General features: G+C 33.9%; 2 protein-coding genes across 6 annotated transcripts; one reads left to right on the top strand and one right to left on the bottom strand.

The window, feature by feature from the left end:
- On the top strand, window positions 5,230–11,817 carry LOC109361301 (protein REVEILLE 6-like). Of its 3 annotated transcripts, none has more exons than XM_019606737.1 (8): window positions 5,230–5,635; window positions 7,308–7,365; window positions 8,094–8,217; window positions 8,308–8,484; window positions 8,640–8,774; window positions 10,063–10,172; window positions 10,329–10,388; window positions 11,274–11,817. In XM_019606737.1, exons 1-8 carry the CDS (start codon window positions 5,373–5,375, stop codon window positions 11,379–11,381), a joined length of 1,035 nt encoding a protein of 344 aa, XP_019462282.1. In that variant the 5' UTR covers window positions 5,230–5,372; the 3' UTR covers window positions 11,382–11,817. The 3 variants fall into 3 exon arrangements, with proteins under 3 accessions (XP_019462282.1, XP_019462283.1, XP_019462284.1); XM_019606738.1 differs by lacking the exon at window positions 11,274–11,817 and adding an exon at window positions 11,229–11,255; XM_019606739.1 differs by lacking the exon at window positions 8,640–8,774.
- LOC109360290 lies at window positions 13,508–21,404 on the bottom strand. Of its 3 annotated transcripts, none has more exons than XM_019605069.1 (10): window positions 20,719–21,403; window positions 20,525–20,629; window positions 20,004–20,209; window positions 19,612–19,805; window positions 19,323–19,431; window positions 18,852–19,162; window positions 16,573–16,977; window positions 16,241–16,319; window positions 14,614–16,164; window positions 13,508–13,753 (listed from the first exon to the last, which is right to left on the bottom strand). In XM_019605069.1, exons 1-10 carry the CDS (start codon window positions 20,778–20,780, stop codon window positions 13,662–13,664), a joined length of 3,114 nt encoding a protein of 1,037 aa, XP_019460614.1. In that variant the 5' UTR covers window positions 20,781–21,403; the 3' UTR covers window positions 13,508–13,661. The 3 variants fall into 3 exon arrangements, with proteins under 3 accessions (XP_019460614.1, XP_019460616.1, XP_019460615.1); XM_019605071.1 differs by having other exon boundaries at window positions 13,533–13,753; window positions 14,614–16,161; window positions 20,719–21,404; XM_019605070.1 differs by having other exon boundaries at window positions 13,533–13,753; window positions 20,004–20,206.

Genomic DNA, 21,404 nt, shown 5'->3' with positions numbered 1-21,404 from the left:
CACCCCTTCATTAAGTTGATTGCACGAATTGCATAGGAGAAATAATGTATCTTAACTTGGTTTGAAGGTTTGCACAAAAATCTCCCCTTCTTAAAGGCTTCCTTGACTTGGCTTTAATGTTGGCCATCAACTCTAATGTATCTTTGACTGCATTTATTCTGAAATTCAAATAAGTTAAGACACATTAAATACTTGAAATAAAAGAATTAAGACACATTAAACTAGTCTTAAAAACAAGTTAGAAAGAAATAGGAAATGTTAGGACACATTAAATATGTCCTAGGCCAAGCTTCAAGCTTGGTTGTGCCCTTATTTAAAGGGTAGGGAAATCTTTTCCCCATCTTGGCCTACACTTAAAGCAATGTAATAAAAACGAAAATAACTCCCTTGGGTTGGTTTTGGAGGATGCTCCTTGATGGTCTTTATGATCTTTATGAAGATTGGATTGGGTGGCTTCTCCTTGATGTTCTTTATGAGGAGCATAAGTACATGTAGTCCAAGTTTGGGCCTTGTTCTTGGCTTGGGCCCACTTATGCCTAATAGCTCCTTCTTTGGAATCTTGGGCATTTTCTGGATCACATCACAAGCTATTGTGGTTCTCTTTTAAATATCTATGAGCTTATATCTACACTAATTTTACATGTTTAATGAAACACTGATAGGAGAGTATAGATAAAAAAAGATGTATCATGCAATAATTAACTATAAAGAAGGATCATTGTAGACATTTCATTTATTAGTGTAGAATATAATTAATGGACTGGGTCAGACCCATATAATTATGTAGAAGACAAATAATGCTGAAAAAGTGAATTTTTTTAAAATTTACTATGTTGGACCTTTCGAATCGTGTTACGATTATACATATGTATATATATGAATTTATATACGTATATATTGATAAGTAGGATCTTTCGAGTCATGTTACGATTATACATTTACGATCTTTGACACTCATTCCAATCCTAAGTAGAATATCGATTTTAACTACCTTGCTTGTCGGTACCCGAAACATAAAAAAGAAAGATATTAGTCTTTAGATTTTAGGAATGTAAAGTAATATTATGGAATCAATGAGATTCTGATTTCACCATTATACTCCTAATGATGTTATTCACCTTTTATGAAATATACTTTTAAATAATTGTCTCCCTTTGAAAACATTTAAGATTGTTGACTTATTGTAGTAGGACTCAACATGATTTATTCTACTCATCTTACTTTCTTAACTATTATAAAAATTTCTTTTAGATGAAACAATATTAAATGGATGTAGTAGGTGGTAGCTTCATGTTAGAGAGGTGGAGAAACCCCATCATTTTCTACAACTTCTGAGATCATGGATATGATTTTACATAATTTACACTATTACTATTGTGTAAATAGATATTCATATCACCTACAATAGAACCTTAATTATGGGTTGAGGACGACAAAACCCTTAATTAATTATACTATTTATATACATCCAAAAAATGGTATAAAGAATATATTATGGACATAAATTAAGGATGATAAGTAACATCGCAAGAAGCATAAAGGTCCACAATATATAATGAAAACAAACGGGTAATAGTACAAAAAATATTAACTAAACTAGAAATATTCATTTTCTTATAATTATTTCTCATAACTGCATAAATATGTCTTACATTATGTCATGTGACATTATACAGAATGAAAATTTCGAGTTAATCAGAAAAACAACGACAATAGAGACTAAGGCAAAATGTTAGACAGAGAAGGAATAACTTGAACATAGAGGAAAGACAACGAGAATTAGCAAGGGGAGTTTATCACACTACAAATGAAACAATGTCAATGAAGCACGACCAAATGAAAACAATATTCATGGTTGCACAAACGCAAGGATTTAGCATCATATCCATGGCATGTACATGTCATTTTCCTCAAACATTGGTTAATATTTAAATATTTATATGTAATTACTTTAAATTATGTTTCATTCCAAATTTCCAAGTAACTTCCATTCTCGCTGTAAATAAAGGTACATCAAATTTTCTATTACCCTAAAATCATAAATTTATAGAACTGTTTTGTCATCAGATATCCATTCTGGTGGACCAAGTTATGATAGAGGTCATGACAATAATGCAAGATCAAGTCACCAACATAACTCTGAAATTACAATAATAATACATCATTTAATATGTCATTTATGTTTTGGCTTTAGATCATTTATAAAACCGTTTACAAAAATAAAGTTTTAACTCTTACATATATTTTAAACTATTACTTTAGGTTATAACTTTAGAGTAGGACACTTTAATGGAATAAATTACAACGAAACATGACCATCTCCTTTTCATACTCATATACATATTACATGTTGGTATAAAAAATTAGATAATTAATTAAAATTATTCCTTCTTCCAACCATGAAAAACTTATTAATGCATCGGGCATTATAGAAAAATACAATTGGTCAATTTTCATCAACAACCTTACATGTTCCCCATAATAGTGTACAAGCATGACATACACCTTCTAATCAAGACATAACAATGCTACAAACTTTCAAGATAACAGAGAATGGTTGCATCCCAATTACTCACTCCAACCTCATGTATATGGTACAATCCTAGGTTTTCACCATGGGACATAAATTTTTTGTTGCTTACGTCTTAAAGTTTGTTACAACAAATAAATGCACATCACCAACTACTTGACTTAATTGTTGAATTCTCATATGAACAGGGGCGGAGCTATGAAGGGACAGGAGGGGGCAGCTCCCCTCCTGAATTTTTTTATTTTATTTTTTGAATACTTTTTTTTACTATTTTCTCACGGGAATATATTTGTTGTCTCAAAAAGTGTGTCACTTCATGTATCATTTGGCTTAAAAAAATACTTAAATATTAAACTTTTAAATTATAAAATGTGATACATAGAGTATTACATACTTTTTGGAGCAGATGTACTCCCTTTACCTATACCTGACTAACGTCTTTATGGACATACTTGGAGTTCACATATTTATTTAATTTGTAGCTTGATAAATAAATATAGTGCAACTTGTGTGCTTCTTTTAAAAGTTATATATAATTGATCAAGTTCTCTTATACATTTAAATGTTGATATTGTTTATAACAATATAACTTCATTTGAGTTCATAATGATTTTACACTTGATGAAAGATATTATGTATGTATTAAAATATATTTTAAGGATATTTATAAGTCATTTAATTTGATAATATATATATTTTTTATCCAAAATTTCTATCCAACGAGTTTCATTGAGCAATGAAGATTAGTTTAAAATCTCAATGTCAACATTTTATTTTTGGTGTCGTTGGCCAATCAAGTTTGACAAAATTTCTATCATATATCGTTAGTCATATATTGCATTATCAAGTAATTCGTCTTATTTTATCCATTGTAATTTTTACCATATATCGTTAGTCATATATTGCATTATCAAGTAATTCACATTATTTTATCTTGTAGAGAACATATTGATTTATATTTTAAAGGAAACAGTTAAAAATTTATCTTTGCCCTCCCCGTATATATTTCTGTTATTCAATTAATTTTAACTATAAATTGTAATTAAATATCATCGCCCCTCCTAAAATTTTGATCAAGATCCGCCACTTCATATGAAGGAAGACATTTTAGGCATCATATTAGATGTTATAATCATATATTTACATTCACTTCATTAGGAGTTCATCTTGATAACAACTTAGTCGCAACTAGACGTGATACCTATACCTTTTGTGCTTAGGATTCAATTTATTACAACATTGAGAATTATATCCCAATGAAGGAGATAGAGCATACTTCATTGGATTATTAATTATCTATGACACAGACCATTAGTTACAAAATATGATGTCGAGAAATCCTCAAATTCATGAAAATGTAGTTTCAAAGTTACAATATATACTTCATCTTCATAACTCCTTTATAAATATCTCTAAGCTATTTGCATTAGGAACAAGTGTTCATAAATGTAGCTTTATCATTAAAGAGCGTCCTGCTAACCAACTATGATATAATTTTTTAGCTACTTCAACCCGCTATTTATACACTCCACCTATAAAGATAATTGTGAGTGATTCAATTATTTGAATTTTCAGTTTTTTTAAAAATAGGATTGAAAAATTACATCAATCAAATATATTCAACTGAAAATTACAATATTTATCACAATTTATTATATTTGACATTTATAGCATGTAGAGTACATTACAAACAATAGAAAAATGGGTTGATAGTATTGATAATGCATAAATATTATAGTCTATATATTATACTATTTGTAAATTGCAACTTGGAGAACTCCAAATCTTCCACGTTCGTCCTTAAGTACACGTTGTTTACATAGGTGGCTTTAAGATGGGATAAACAATACCTTCGCACTCTATCTTGAGCATATTTAAATTTCCATTTATCAATTTTTAAATTGCGGCTAAGCAATTATACGATCGTAGACATATGATCTACCACAAATTTTCGAAATATCCATTGTGTTTAGCCACGATCTCCCACCAAATAGTGTCAAATTGACTAAGACTAAATATTATAGTTGGTTTAGCCCGTTTTCTAAGACCCAACTACATTTTTTAGCCATAAGTAAATTGTTTATGTATCTACTGATAATATTTATGAGTTTTACACATAATAACTTTTATCATATACACCTGGTGAATAAATGTGTTTATTAATAAATAAAATTTTTTTACCAACTATTCAAAAAAAAATATTCAAAAAAATGGAAGAGAAAGAACTGGTGAGATATAAAAATAACATAGTTCTAAATGAATTTAATCCTTACTAACTATTCAAAAAAAATTATAAATAAATAATAAATAATATATTGATTGGATATAAATTCCTATAATAATATTTTATATATATATATATATATAATTTACATTAAAAAATATTATATTGCATTAGCTTATAAAAAATTTCTTCCTCTTCTTCTCATATGATGATAAAATGGAAGAGAAAGAACTGGTGAGATATAAAAATAACATATTATTAATAAATAAAATTATTTATGAACTTTGTGATATATGGATTTGCAACAGATTTCGAGATGGATTTAATAAAAAAGATCTCATAACTTCTATTTCACATATTTTCCTCTTCGTTTTTCCAATAAAGGAAGGACAAGTCCGGCATTTCACACTCTTTACCATTTCATATAAAATCTGGACCTTTCTTTTCAACTCCAGAAGTTAACGAAACCCAAAAAAACTGTTATTTTTATCGAATACAAGAAAAACCAAAAAACAGAGTTGAAATCAACACGAAAACATTAACAGTTCAACACAAAACCAAAGATTCTTCTTCGCTTCATTCACTGATTCAATTCTCCGAAATCAAAAACAATTCTTGATGGTATCCGTTAACCCTAATCCGTCTCAAGGCTTTTACTTCTTCGATCCTTCTAGTATGGCCCTTCCCGGCGTCAATCCTCTCCCTCCGCCACAACCACCTGCTCCGACCGCCGCGGATTCCTCCACCTCCGCCGCTTCATCTTCTACCGTTATCGTGATCGAGGATCTGAGTAAGAAGATTCGGAAACCATATACTATTACTAAGTCTAGAGAGAGCTGGACTGAGCAGGAACATGACAAGTTTCTAGAAGCTCTCCAATTGTAAGTTTCTTTCTTTCTTTGAATTCGTATTGCTGGTGCTTTTTATTGTGAATTAGGCATAATTTGAGTGAATTTTGGATACTTAATAGTGCGGATTTGTGATTGTTTTTTATTTTATTTTCCAATTTATTGAATTTTAATGATAATTAAGCTTGAATCTATTTTGGGTAATCCATGTTGGGGTAGCTCCCTCCTATAATCTCGCCTTATGCGGATTAGGCATGTGTGGAGGACACATGTAGAAGCCCCACTAGTAAAGATAGTAGATTAAATGGAGGTTAATTCAATTTCTAGTGACAGAGAATGACCGAGAAAAACTATAGGCGTAACACTTGAGAAGGGTATAGAGATAAATGCTTTATTAATGGATATAATTTATGATAGAATAGTATAGTGTCGTTTGATCCATGTAGCCGACCGAACCTAATAGGAATAAGGTTTAGTCGTTATTGTTGTTGTCTTAATTGGGGATTTGGGGATCTCAAAACTCTTCACCTTTTTCTTATATTTAAAGCTAAGGCACAACTCTTTGTAGTGACAAATCTCAAAATTTATGACTTCTCAAGTTATCCCATTTTCTGTTTGAAAAATATGGTAAGTTCTGCTAAAACATGCTTCCCAGCAGCCTAAGGTATTGGCATCTTGGCTGCATAGATTGGTCTGTGTAGGTCTTATAAAAAACACTTGCTTTGAGTTGCATTAAAATGATAAGAAACAAGGAATATATACAAGTAAAAATTTCAGATTTGTAATGTCTGTGTTCGCAGTAGAGGCATAAACACATTTCATTTTTTGTATAATAGCATTTTGTTATGAGAAAAACTGTTCTTTGACTGGCTATGTGAGCTCATTTAAGACACCAAAGGGTCACTTTTGCTAATGAAATTTTGGATACAAGTATTAAAACATCTTGGGATTAATTCTCTAAAGGTTCATGAGTTTTAGAAAGCTATAGACTTCATTAGTTAAGTAGAAGAATCCAATTGCAATGTGGGGTTGGTTTCTCACATAGGAAGTGTGGGGTTTATATATAGGCCATGAGCTCTGTCAACCACAACAGCTAGCTTTCGTGTTGGGAAGCTCTCCCAAGGTTTGTATCATTAACTTACTCAGCCACATAGATCTAAACCAATACCTGATCCCAAACACTTTATTTTGTGTCCAAGTGTGGGATACAAAAAGTTTAACATCAAATACTATTGTTCTGGAATGTTGGGATATTTAACTAGAGTTTAAACTATGAAAATGTATTTATAAAGCAATGCACAGAGAAAAAATGGAAGTTTCTTCTATTTGGCGTATTTTGTTGGAAGTAGTAAAGTCCGACTTCAATAGCTAGGAAGCTGAAAAGATTTAGCCTAGAAACTAATAAAAAATTATTCTTTCTAATTATTGTCATTAGATATGATGATATATGGTTAACTTGTCTCAACAGTTTTCAAACATTCTCATTCATATAATTTGGGCTAGTGCTATAGTTAAAAGAACCTTATTATAATTTATAATACAACACCTTATCCTCCTCTGAAAGATTAAATTTATTGGACTTTCAAGTTAGGTATTACACAATACCATGCTTTCTGGATAACCTGTATCTGTTACAATAAAGGTGGTATGTGATTCTTTTGTTTATATTTGCTTATTTTTCTGTGTTTCTCTTGACTGATTTTAGATTTGATCGTGACTGGAAAAAGATTGAAGCATTTGTCGGCTCTAAAACAGTTATCCAGGTAATTATCATATACAAGGAAAAAATTTACTTACGGACATTAGGTAATTTGGTTTATTTTAAAACAGTGAAGGTAAGAGTAATAAATATATTATTTCACATTATTCTTGGATTTTGAATTCCATATTGGGAATTTGGTAAAACATAGTCAGTGTTATTACTAGATATCTGACTTGAAGATGAGATTGAAACTTAATTTATTTTAGGCTTCTTGAAATGAGTGAAGGCCTGAAGGATGACATGATTGGTTTCCAAAAGACTGTCAATTGTAACCCCAAACCTGAGTTTTACGTGATTGTTGTAGTTAGTTCTATCCAGGGCATTTTGACTGTACTTCCTTTTGATATCATCCTTTACAAATTAACCAAATTATTTTTTTGGTCCCCAAAGCAATATATATATATAGTTTTTTCTGGATTTTCTTGCTTTGGAATGAAACACAATTTATTCTTCCTGAGTTTTTCTTCCTTCACTTAAGGGTTGATGATGGCATTAAGAACATAAGTTTGTAGTTTGTCACTTTTGTTGCATGAATAATTAAGTAGAAAAGAAAGGACTAAAAGTTATGAGCTTGTCTTTTAGATTATATAAAGATTGGAGTCTTTATTTCAACAACTTTCAAATGGTGAATTACTAAGCATTCATTATATGCTCCTCTGACTATCTCTTCTTTATTCTTTTATGCAAACAGTAAAGTTAATTTTTGTTTACCATGCTTGTTTTTGGCAGATACGTAGTCATGCGCAAAAGTATTTTCTTAAAGTCCAGAAAAACGGAACGAGTGAACATGTACCTCCCCCTCGGCCAAAAAGAAAAGCTGCTCACCCATATCCTCAAAAGGCTCCTAAAACCAGTTAGTATAGCCAACTACATTTCATGTATCCATGGCTTCAGTCTGTTGTGTTAATTTTGGAATAACTGATTTTTATTTTGCATGTTACAGCTCCTACTGCATCCCAAGTCACAGGGCCATTGCAATCTTCAAATGCGTTCATTGAACCTGCATACATTTATAGCTCAGATTCATCATCTGTACTTGGAACTCCAGTTATCAATGTGCCTCTATCATCTTGGAATCGTAATGCTATACCACCAGTCAGTGTGCCACAAGTGACCAAAGGTTTTGTTTGTCCTGAACTCCATAATGCTTTTTTTTACATTCTTTTCCAATCTATTCTATGACAAACTTAGATATTAGGGAATGTCTTCAATCAAACAGAGAAAAGGTACGAGGAAAGCTCTGCTAACTCTGAAAGTTATTTTTATGTTTGTTAGATGACATTGGTTTTACTGGAGCTGGACAAACTGTCCGTCCTAATTGTTGCTATAGCAGTAGTAATGAGAGCACCCCTGCGTCTCAGCCAAGTAGCCAAGGGATTGATCAAGGCGACCAGGGCAGGCCACTTAAAGGTTGGAATGCTTCTTTATCAGTTTATCTCTAATTTTAATTGCTTGAGCTTGAAATTGAAATGATGGCATAATCTCACAATCATTCATTGGACGTAACTCTGAGAGTAGCTTCTAATTGTGGGATGCATGGTGGGCTTTGATTCAATTAAAACAAAAAAACAAATGAAGTCCTGATCATGGTTGTCCTATATCTAGACAACATTTCCAATATCATTTTGGTTTTGGCATTGTCTTATTACCCGCACTGCTTTATTTTGTTGCGTAGTTGTAGAAGTTCTCTATAGGGATTTACCAGTAATCCAGTATACAGTGAAGTTTTTCATTCATAGAGATAGTGAGGAAGCAACTAAAAGAAGGAATTCATGCATAAGGTTTTATTGAGGAAACAACTAAAGAAGGAATTCATGCATATGGTTTTTCTCAATTAGTCTCTAGGCTTATTTCCCCAAAATATAACAAGCCGAAGATGTTATGAAGTTCAATTAACTTTTGCTAAGATAAGGTAGAAAAGTTCGTGTTGTTTTTGAATCATTTTTTAAAAAGTATAGCAAACATGCATAATGAATGTCATGGTGTTCCTTAAAGCTTTCATTCCAATGAATTAAAATTTTCACGTCTAAAAAAACGTTCTTTCTTTAACCTGTAATCATTTTTAAGATCCGTGAGAAGCTGAGCCAAAAACCCTTAGAAACAATTTTAAAATACGTGAAAAGAAAATTATTGGTTTTTTATAAAGAGTAATTAATTGAAATAACCCTATAGATGCTATTTTTGAGAGGTGTAACAGTTGAACTATAACATTTTGCAAACCTATACCACTGCTCACAGAAAATGGAATGTTTAAGAGCTGGTTTAGGGTTGACTAGTCAAGAGTTAGGACTTAGGACAGTGCCCTCAATTGAACTTATGCATTTTGATGTGTTGTATTTGTTGGGCTTCTACAAATAAGAAGGTCTGGGCTAGATGTAATTAATAAGACCATCTAGAGCTTATAAAATGAAGAGTGAAATTTGTCCAACATTGTGGATTTACTGTTCGGATTGAGTTGCATGTACAATTAAGTTATACCAGTTTTCCTGACATTCAATTTTGGTGTGTTTTTATTCGTATTCATCGCTCTTTAAATTTTGCATCCCCTTATGTCTATGCAAATAGTAATATTTATGACTAGTATGGATAGTATTATTCTTTTGGTATGCTGAATGTCTGATGTGATTGTTAGGCATATTTTTACTAGTATGTTTATGATTCTTGCCATGCTCTTGACAAGTTCACCTACTGTATGCAGTAACGCCAGATTTTTCACAAGTCTACAGATTCATTGGCAGTGTATTTGATCCAGATTCAGCTAACCACCTACAGAGACTGAAACAGATGGACCCAATAAATGTGGAAACGGTAATTAATCTTAAGTCCTTCATTTTCTTTGCTTTCTTATCATTTTTTTTTCTATTTGCAGTATGGAAGTCCAAAGTATGAAAGTGGATTGTACTGTTCAAGGTTTTAAGTTTGTTGCTTGTCAGCTTAAGTAATTTACATGGTCCTGTTTTGCAGGTATTGTTGTTGATGAGAAACCTCTCCATCAATTTAATGAGTCCTGAATTTGAGGATCATGTAAGTTTCATTCCAAGTAGATGAGACCTTTTCTGTTGGTATTTTTTTAATGGGCACAGTTGCAGTGCAGAGAAGTTTATTTAGATGCCTGGCCTTCTATAATATTCTAATTTGCTATTGCTTTTACTATATAATGACAAGATATGAGATGATTTTAACTTTGCTTTTGACTGTCTGGAATATTTTAAAGCAAGCAAACTTGTGGATTTTGCAATTTGGTTGTCGTATCACGTATGATGCTCAAGGCCTAGTTCTGGAACCATAGAATTTGGATCTAACATATGAGACTTCTATTTGAAACTTTGGGTGATGCCCAGTAGAACCTTGATTTTTTACATCACGATATGGAGTTTCATTTGGATATTCTTTTTTGCAATAAGTTGTTCAATTATAGTTTCAACATTCTTGCTGTTCTTATTTACTCATGGATAATTTAGTTCTGCACTATCATTTATATATTCTAGTAATAAAACAGGCTCTTTCTTTTCATATTTGATCCATCAATCAATATACAAAATAAACACTCTGATGTTGAGAGATCATAGGATATAACTATTTTAACATGCATGCACCCACACAGAAATTTAGATAAGGTAGCCAGGCAGGGGCTTAAGTGGAAGATGAGTGATGAGTTATTTTATTTTATTTTTAATTGCATGCGTAGTTCTTCAGCTGCATTTTTTATTATTCTAATAAATACGGTCTATTCTCAAATTTAACGTATTGTATGCACCACAATGTTCCCACGAGTCTCAAATTTAATGTATTGTCTGCCCCATGATGTTCCGAGAAGTGTTGCATTATTTCATTTTGTTTTTCATAATATGAGCTGCACTATAGGCTACTAAATGATTATCCTTATGCCAACCTTTGAAATTAATGCAGAAGAGGCTGCTTTCATCATATGATGCCGACTCTGGAAAGAAGAAGCTTGGTAATCTTTCCAGCAAATCCCTTCCTGATAAATCTAAGGGTGCTATTCTATCTGCTTAAGGTGATACCAGTGGTTTCTCTGAAGAGAGATCTCAGATATATATCCTGAATACTATATAAGTTGGGTGCAAAAGGGTGAAGGAATGATGCTTGCATGTGTATATAGTTTGTATATATACCTTTTGGATTTAGTTATTGTTTTAGTCAGAGTTAGGTTGTAGAGTCCTTGTGTTTTTAGGCTTTGTCCTTGAAATGCAGGACAATGAGAGTCCTATTTAGGTTCTGGAGGCTATACACTGGACAGTGTGTTTAGTGATTTTGTGTGTGCTTCGAAGCTACTTTCTCAAACTATTAGTATACAAGAATAGTATTAGGACGTTGGAGGTGTTTGTGTCGTATATATATACTAATAAAACAGTGAAGGTAAGTATATAACAAAAAAACAGTGAAGTTTTAGTTTCTGTGTTCGTGCATTAATAAAATTATTAAACATGTATTGATCCTTGTCTCAACTTGTCAAAATAATCCCATGTTGGATCGGATGGAAATATAGACAAAGCAGGGTTATAAGGCTTAGATATTCTTTACCTTATGAGCTAACTTTTGAGGTGAGTTACGTCCAACAACAAATAATATGATGCCATAGCTAGCTCAACCATTAAATATGAATCACCTGAAATAAAATTTGCATAAACATTGTGCACCAAATAACAAAGGTTTGGCATAAGGCCTATTAAGATCTAACATAGACAATTTCATAGGGTTGGACAATTTTCATGATATGAGCTAGTTTTTGGAGGGACTTTTACAATTAATGACATTGTATCGGAGCTAACTTCACATAATAGACAATAAAGATTGAGCGTGAAGAGTGTATTGAGATCTCGTGTCAAATGAGTGCTAAAAGTATCGAATCCTCACTCGGACCTATGCGAGTAAGGACTTGTCTTTACCCGCTCATCCAATTTGACCTAATCATGATCGAATTTGCATATAGTTTGGTTTCATCGAGTTTAGGTCAAGTTCAAAAATTAGACTTAGTCACTATCTAGATTTGGCTAAGGGACAAATATGACCCAACCTGACTCATCTCATAGTCACTCATTCATCATATTTGTATGTGCATTTATTCAATTTGTGTAGAGTATTACATATCTTTGGTTGAGAGTATCATTAATTTTCTAATTGACATGATTAACAATATATATACATATACATTTTACATGTCAAATTACTTATACATAATAATATTGAGAAAACTTTATTAAAAGTAGTATGTATATGTCAAAGGCTGGTCTGATTGACATTTAGGATCTGGTCTGATTGACATTTAGGATCAGGTTAGCATCAGATCTAGGAAACGATTCAAAAAATAACCCGACTAATATTTAGGACTGAGTAAAAGTCAAACCGGTTTCTTGCCTGACCGAGGGAACATAGGGCCAGAGCTAATGCGAATTCCTGTGGTAGGTATTCCTCACAAATGTATAAGCCAATTCAACTCATCAACAAGCCCATAACTCTATGAATCTAAGGTGTATCGATAGACAGGAATATCTATTTAATAATCTTTATACATAAGTTAGAGTATCTCGAGTACTTTTAATTTTGTTAATAAAAATTAACTAACCGAGTCAACCGGCAATTGCAATTATAAATCACAAGTAATCTGTTTGTTGACATTTCTAATAATAAATTTTAATGAGAAGATCACTGGTGCGTTTTGATGTGCACTTCTTCAGAATGTGTATAAAATGACCCATTAAATCAAGCTCTGAATTTGTTTAAAGAATCTGAAAATGGTGGCTATCCATCCAATAATCGGTTCTATGTAGCAGCACTTTATATAGTTTTCTATCATAATTAGCCTCGCAAAAAGTAGTAAAACATCATTTTAAAATGTGAGCACTTGGTCTCCTTAGAAAAACTCCAAAGAAAACATCAATATCTTTTCCCTTAATCTATTCATCTACAACCAACATTGTCTTTGAAATTCTTCAGCTATTTTAGGGTGTCAACATTCAATATATAGAGGTCTCTCTGTATTTCACAGTTCATAACTGGTATCTTCTATATCACAGAACCATGCAAACAACCCACTCAGTCTTTGTTCGAAACCCATATCATGGGAGCACTGTGACATTGTTAGAACAAGGCAGATAATTGAAATGCGGCAAAATAACAACAACAACAACAACCAAGTCTTAGTCCCACTAATAAGATTTCCATACTTAGAAAAGGATCACGTCAAAACCATCTTTGACTCAGGAGTTGCGGACCAGTACAACAGTTCATGAATACAATTTACATACACATCAACAACAACGAGAAACAGTCTACTTAAAACCCAGGTCTAGCCCTCGATCTGAGTTCCATCTCAAAAAGCCTCTGAAGTGTTTCCGGATGATTTCTTCCACTAGCAACATCAGACGCTAACAAAATGACGAAAACGTACAAAACAGAAGAGCTCAGTTGTTTTTCAAAACAATAAAATAACAGCAGACTAGTAAAATAATAAGGCATGGTATCCTGCAAATAATTTTACTAATTTACAAACATAACATGACCTTGTATATACACTCAAAGCTAGAAACAATCATGTATAAATGAACACAACAATCACAGTCAAGACTAACGAACTTAATCTGGTCTAACGCACTTAATCTGATGGATCAGTTTATATGTGGAAGTGCACATGTATTTGTGTAAGTGGATGTATGTGTAAGTGTGTGCACCAATGCACCCACTGGTGCAAAAGCAAGTTTACTTGCTTTGTTAAACCATTTAGACACAAAGGACAACAAAGTGTAACCCAGAAATTCCTCGACCAATAATATGATTATTATGCAGTACAAGCAGGGCCAGCATGATTTGCAAATATCTAACGAATAAGGAATTAATGAAGCACTCATAAGCCAATGCAGTGTTTGGCTAGAAGAGTAAGACAACATTTTTGTTGAAATAGAATGCCACAATCTATCAAATTAAGATAGATCAACCCTATAAGCATCAATCGCAGCCATCCAGTTTGTGAGTTTTGATAGCATAGCAACCAAGAATAATTTGCACAAAAAATAAAATAGATCCAAACCTATAATTATGGGACCATGTGCAAAAAGCTCTACCTGTAGATAGTTTATTCACGTAACCTATATCTATGGGACCATGTGCCACTTATCATCAAAGGTCATTAGACAACTATCCCTAATTCATTACCATCCAAATAACCGAGGGGGCAGCAATATGCTGCACATTTAAGTTAGCTACAACAAAAAAAACACATCAACTTTACCTTGGAGTGCCATTCCAGGACCTCCAAAAGGAGACTGTTGGTGACCACTAAATGGAAAGGCTTGCATTGGGTTTGGTTCCTGTATGAAACCAGTCATCGGATTAGTGGGATGAGCTGGAGGAGATACACCCCCCGGGAATCCTCTGAATAAATGAGGTGGAGGAAGATTCCCCCGCATATGCATCTGTTGTAATATAGAATGATGAGCAGGAGGATCAAACCCAGTTCGAGCAGCACTTGGTTGATCGAAAGGAGGAAGATGCATATTTCCAGGAAATTGATGATTTGGTCGAGATTCACGATGCACCATGCCCTCAGGAGCCATGAGTTCCATAAAAGGACTAATATGAGGAGGATGAGATTGAGAATCCAGTGGATTGAACACTGGACCCATGTGGTTCAAATGTGGGGGCTGGAAATGAGTGGACCGTTGGACATTAAGATTCTGATATGGAACACCGGGTTCCCTCATATCATAGGGACCACGAGAGTATGCTAGACCTTCTTGATTTCCCATAATAGGTTGTTCAACTCTAAATGCAGGGTTCAGAGCTGCCAATTTTTCAGTAATATCAAATGGTATATCTTGGGATGAACCAGTTTTAGCTGAATTACCAACAGACAAAAAGTTTTGGAGAGGATCACCAACTGCAATCAAACCATCTTCTTCAGGAAAGTGAATATCATTAGGCACATTGAAACCACTATTCTTGACGAATTTACTTTGATGTTGCAATGAATTAACATCTCCCTGAGGGTCACCATAACCTAACCATTGATGAGTTTTTTCTGATGGCAGGATACTGCTCCCAAGTCTGTTCAGAGCATGTTCACGTGCATGAGGGAGACCATTGTCTGAGGCTGGAAAATGAGACATAATTGAGTCTGAAACATCCCTTCCTTCAGATTCCACTGAAACCCTTTGAACAGAAAGAGGTGCTCCAACTGATTGTAGCTCCTTCATAAAAGATGTACCAAAAAGTGTTTCTAGAGTAAATTGCTTTGATGAAATGGAAACATCTGCATTTGCCTCTCCTGGATCATCATGTATGTTTGCAGTAGCGGCTCCTTCAGTGTTGCATACCAAGTCAGAAAAGTGAACATCTAAAATAGAAGATTGTTCCATATCTTTATGGCAGGTTCCTTGCTGTAACAAAGAAAGGAGGTGTTGGGATGCGTGATTATCACTATTTGAATTTGACTGTTCAGTCTTTGCGTAAGAAACATCGTCCTTAATGGGTTGCTGGAGGGATAAACCATTTTCATTAACTTGTGATAGAATCGACTGTTCTAGATCTTCACATGTAAGAACTGCCGGTACAAGCTCGGGTTTATCACTCTCGCGCATTTTCTCATAGTTACCAATAGGGGTATGTGCTACATTTGATGCCAAATGCTCATATGCAGGTTCAGAATTTTGGAAAGGAGAAGCAGGTGCAACATGCCGAGATTTCTCCAGGTCAGAAACCAGCAACCCACCTTTTTCACCATCAACAATCATTGAGAGCAAGTCATTTGGCCGATGTGTGAAGTCATCCAATGGCTTCTTCTCTGCACCAAGGAAATATATTAAGTCAGGTAAACTAGAAGAGCATACTAACATTAAGCCCTAAAGCATCTTAAGTACCTTCTTCAACAAACCAATGAGCAAACTTAGAAGATTGGAAGGCATGTGGACTCCATGTCTCGTCTGCCTTATCATCATGCTGCAATCAAAGCAAGAGCATAAATAGCCAATAAATAGTAACAATATAGAACCGAAGCTGAAAAAAATCCAGACCGAGTAGTGTCCAAATAAGTAAATATAACCTAAGACTTACTCGTGCATGAATGGAATACCTATGAAGGCTTGGAGAAAATCCAAAAAACAATCAATAACTCAATTAATTAATTGATACATTACACACACATGTTCTGAATTTCTATGCTGATAGGAAATTCTAACTATTTCACAATTACCTCAACAGTGGCAGTTGTGTTGCAACTTTTTAATGGTAGAGCATCTACAAAAAGCTTGTTTAATACAGAGTGAGAATCATCCTGGCTGAAGGCTCCTATTACCTCTGTCCTTTTTACTTGACCATGAAGTTGAATAAATTCACTGCTGTGTGATGTTTCCAAGGTTTCTGCAAGAGCAGATCGCTTCCTCAATTGGTCAACATTTCCAATGTTATCTTGAATACCCACAGATGATGATATATTCAATATATTCTCTTTCCCGTTCTTAACCGGAGCATTTAAACTTGTACTTCGATGATGCGGTTGATTATCATCTTCATCTACTTGCTTGGCTGATAATTTCCCTTCACTATTTTCAGAAAATATATGGTTACCTCTGGTAACCCCGGACTCAGGTTGTCCAACCTAAGTAAGCAGCAGAAATTCAAGTATGTATTAAAGGATAGCCCGGCAGAACAGCATATATCTCAGGATCAAAACATATTAGAGCACACCTCAACTATCAGTGTTAAAGTAAGCCAGAAGCAAAAGAACTAGAGGTCATTAGATGTCCACATGCTATGATGAATAATTGGCAACAGTGAAAGGTTTCCAACGTTAAGTTATTAAAAATCCAACAAATAGATTTTTCATTTAAAATCATGTTCTCAATATCTGATCTTTTTTAATCTTGATGGAGAGAAGAATATGCAATACAAGAAATAATGCAGTGAAATACTACCATAACTTGCACATCATGTTTTGGTATTCATTGCAGTATAATACTACAAATCATTTTTTTATAGAAAAGGAAATATCATTAGAAAAGAAGAGAAGATTTCAAAGAAAGTGGGTAACAAACCTTCACACAGAACAAATATAAAAAACTAAAACCCAAGAAACTATGCCATGCAACAAGGCATGTCAGTCTAACAAATAAACATCAGTAGAAGACCATGAGCAGAAAACCAAAGGGAAGCCAAAAGATTAACCCTATCACAAATGTATTCTAAGGTTGAAAAGGTATCGTTGAAGATTCTAGAGCCAAAACCTATGGACTTAGTAAAGTGAAATTTATACAAATCCATAAGGCAGGTGACTCTCCAAAGATCCCATACAACCTATTCCAAAAGAATATTGTCGTAGAACAATGCAAAAAATGATGAGCCCAATATTCCGAATATGAATATGAGCTGCACATTATACTACTTCATAGTTTATACACATCAGGTAAAAAATGGTGAGAGGTCTGTGCTTCTAAAGTAGGTCATTAATGTTAAACTTAATAAGAATAAGTTAGTACAGACAAGCTATGAGGGAGCTTTGGATTTTTAGGATGGGCTTATCCAGGATAAATTTATCTCTACTTGGAGAGTGAGTCAATAACTGACAAAAAAGATTTACAAGAGAAAACCCCCAAGGAATGAAGAGTCAAAGTTCCTGAGTCAGGAACAAAAGAAAGATGAAAAGAATCAGGGAAAATCAGAATTGACTCTAACCAACCTCATTATCATGCAGTTTTTTTTTAAATGGAGGTTCTACATAAGTAACATCCAAAAGAAGTTAAAGAGCAGGGACATTACGGAAAAAAGTCTCGGAAAAGCCATTGAAGAGGAACAGAACAAGCCCAAATATATTCCTACTAAAACCAGGCTTTTATTTTTCTTATAAAAGAAATCAGTTAGGCAATAAAATTACAGTTCATGACCACAATATATGTTAATCCTTTGCTTTCTTCCTTGATTGGTGATCGGTCTATAAAACCCTGATATCGCCTAAACTTATTTCTCAATATTAGATGTGAAGAAACCAACATTCAAACAAAATAACTTTCTTAAATCAATCTCTGCTGTACTATAAAATTCCCAGCATTGGAGAGACTGGCATGCAGCCATTACATTGCTTTCAGCACACATGATTTTACAGCCTACTCTAAAAGCATCATTTGGAACAAAAGCTCTCCAGAACCAGAATACTAGTTGCAGACAGGTATTTCAAACAGTTTAATGCCTGCACAGCAGTTATGGACAGCTAAACTATAAAATTTTCACTATGACACCCACTCAAAACATCACAAATCAAATAAGAAGATACACTTATTATCATATGTCTGTATAGTAAAATTCCCTCCACCAAGACATATCCAACATTAATAGAAGATAATAACCACAATTGCAATTGCAATTTAGAAATAAAACAACTAGTATTTGAGATCAACATATGAAAATGCCATCACCAAAAAGATACTAAAGTAACTAAACTACAAAGCAGACAGAAATTAAAAAACGTCAACCACGTACCTGTATTGCACGATTGTTAGTTAATGATTTAACCCCCAAGTTTCTTTCAACCAGTGTGCTTGCAAAACCAGGGGGTACAAGTGGTCTTGACGTTGAAACAATGTGTGCAAGAGAAGATTTCTCAGAATCATTGCTTAAAGCAGCTAAAACCACAGGAGGCTCCACTGACTCATTGCTTAGCTTAACTAGTCTTTTATCATTGTCGTCTACCAATGAAGAAATGTCAAAAACATCTTTATTCTTTTCTGGGTTCAGCTTCTGCTTTTCTTGGAAAGTTTTCTGTTGTTCCTTTCTCATCAACTCAAAAGAAGCTGGCAAGAAAATTGTCAATCATTTAGTTTGAATTTGTCGAGGTCAAACATGACCATGGATCTAATCATCTAAGTACAGAAGTAAACAGGACTCAGCAAAACTGTAAAACCATGAAAACAGCAACCCCTACCACAATATCTGCTAGAAAAGACTAGTTACCTCTTCTTTTCCTTTCTTCTTCCGCTGTGTCCTCATCTGCATGCTCTGCTGAAGAACCAAATGTTTCATCATTATAATTGTCGTGAGTATCCCTACGCGAATGAGGTGCCTGTAAAATATCATAAACCAAAAAATGCACAAGACATTTAAGTCGAAATTACTTCTGATTTTAATCCTTTCAATAGCTTCATCATATCAATTAAAAATAACACTTGATACTTTTTGAAGGTGATAAATACTACAATTTAGCCAACATACAGCTGTCTGAGATAAAACAGCTAGATCTAACCTTATAAGGGCCTGGATGCTGATAGGGTTCATTAGTCCGATTTAGTTGGTAGTTACCATTAGCTCTAAACTTCGGAGCAGACAGCCCAGGTGCATACCCAGAGGGCCTAGGAAAAGAGCCACGACCTAGAAGTCCATCATGCTCAGGACCTTGCCAAGACCTACCAGAGTGGTTGCTCAAATGTTTTCCAGAATCTGCAATTTGATATTGACAAAGAAAATCAATGAATATAACACTTGACGTAAAAGTAACTCCTAGTCCAACGGTCATCGACATGACATAGATTGAGAGAATCATCCCATATCAGTCCAAATGTTGTAACTCGTAATGCAAGTTATAGATTCTTATACGAAAAAGAAAAAAGAGCAATCTCATCAATCAAGTCTAAACACCTGATTCTTGTTCAGACTGAGAATCAATGTCTTTATCAGACCTTCCAGAAGAACGACTATCCCATTTTCCATGGGTCCCCCGCAAAAAGCTATTTGTGTCCCCTCTGGTGGGAGGGGATGAACTGTATTCATTTCGTCTGAAACTATGTGTTGACAAACCACCAATACTTCTATGTCGATCTACGAGAGCATCTTTGAACTCACTGCTTTTGAAAGAGGACATGTTTAAGAAACAAAAGCAAAGCACAACATAATAATGGAAGAGTGGCAATAATGGAAAATCAATGGAAGACGATGAGTAGGTAAAATGCAGCAAGGTTCTAAGTTGCGGCTGCGATTGTCGTGTTTACCCAAATTATGGAAAACTGCAGAAAATGCGGCTCATGTAGTTGCAGAGACTGCCATTACAACAATATTGTGGTCGCAATTGGGTTCAGACCGCAATTTAGAACCTTTCTCTGCCTTATTTATTTCCAGAAAGAAAATACAAACCATGCCACGTGGCACATAGGATATTTCACCTTAGAAGTGATCGGTCGAAATTACTGGGAAGTTCTTTGCAGATATCCAGTTCACTCAACGATAATAACAATTCTCTTGTGTATGCCAATTTTAACTTCCTATTCCTAAAACAGTACCACAAGATAATAGTCAAATACGTAGCATTTAGTCAAAAGTATTAAAAAATTAAAGCAAATTAAGATAAAAAGGTTACTTGTGCAATTCATCACTAGTTGGCTGATCCAACAAGTTTTGATCCTCATTTTCCAAACTCATTTTCTATGCTTGGCCGGAAAATTTCGATGACTAAAGTTTATGAGTAATGGCAAGTATCAACCTTAAAGAGCACAAGTTAACAAAACTATATTCTAGTGAATTCTCTCCATCCTCCAACACCAAACCCGGTTTATATATACACCATCACAACCAATTCAACCATTATCAACTACCAAAATTTTCAAACAAAAAGACCAATCATTCTAAACAAGCTCAAAATCATTTTTTGTTGAAAAATAATCAATACCCATAACCTAAATTCTATTCCTACTTCTGTGTTACCGTAAATCAGAATCTAACCCTGACAAGATAAAAGGGGGAATCAATATATTTCAATAACTGTATGAATTAAACACCCACGAAATTCAGCTCCTAGAAAGAAAAACAAGGAATTAGGCCAGAATATTGGGGGTTTTGTGTCTAAGCTAAAAAGGAATTCGAAATTAGGGTATTTGGTTCATGAAGACGAGCTAAATGGATCGAAGATAAGAGCGAGAAAGAGAAATTCGATTATGAAAATGAGCATATTTTTTTGGGGTATATCGCTGTGATCGATGTAGAGAGAGAGAGAGAGAGAGGAAGAAGAAAAGAGAGAAGAGATTTGAAGAGAGAGAGGTTTCACCG

The sequence above is a fragment of the Lupinus angustifolius genome, chromosome LG11 (assembly GCF_001865875.1).
Source record: "Lupinus angustifolius cultivar Tanjil chromosome LG11, LupAngTanjil_v1.0, whole genome shotgun sequence".
NCBI classification, from domain to species: domain Eukaryota; kingdom Viridiplantae; phylum Streptophyta; class Magnoliopsida; order Fabales; family Fabaceae; genus Lupinus; species Lupinus angustifolius.
This window is presented reverse-complemented; position numbering and strand designations above follow the sequence as displayed.

What these genes read in the sequence shown, in the direction of transcription:
- LOC109361301 (XM_019606737.1), top strand. Translation starts at nt 5,373, where the DNA reads ATGGTATCCGTTAACCCTAATCCGTCTCAAGGCTTTTACTTCTTCGAT. An exon ending in TTTCTAGAAGCTCTCCAATT is followed by an intron (nt 5,636 to 7,307) that starts GTAAGTTTCTTT and finishes GACTGATTTTAG; the next exon opens with ATTTGATCGTGACTGGAAAA. An exon ending in TGTGCCACAAGTGACCAAAG is followed by an intron (nt 8,485 to 8,639) that starts GTTTTGTTTGTC and finishes TATGTTTGTTAG; the next exon opens with ATGACATTGGTTTTACTGGA.
- LOC109360290 (XM_019605069.1), bottom strand. Translation starts at nt 20,780, where the DNA reads ATGAGTTTGGAAAATGAGGATCAAAACTTGTTGGATCAGCCAACTAGT. An exon ending in AGCATCCAGGCCCTTATAAG is followed by an intron (nt 19,432 to 19,611) that starts GTTAGATCTAGC and finishes GATATTTTACAG; the next exon opens with GCACCTCATTCGCGTAGGGA. An exon ending in TCATTGGTTTGTTGAAGAAG is followed by an intron (nt 16,165 to 16,240) that starts GTACTTAAGATG and finishes TCCTTGGTGCAG; the next exon opens with AGAAGAAGCCATTGGATGAC.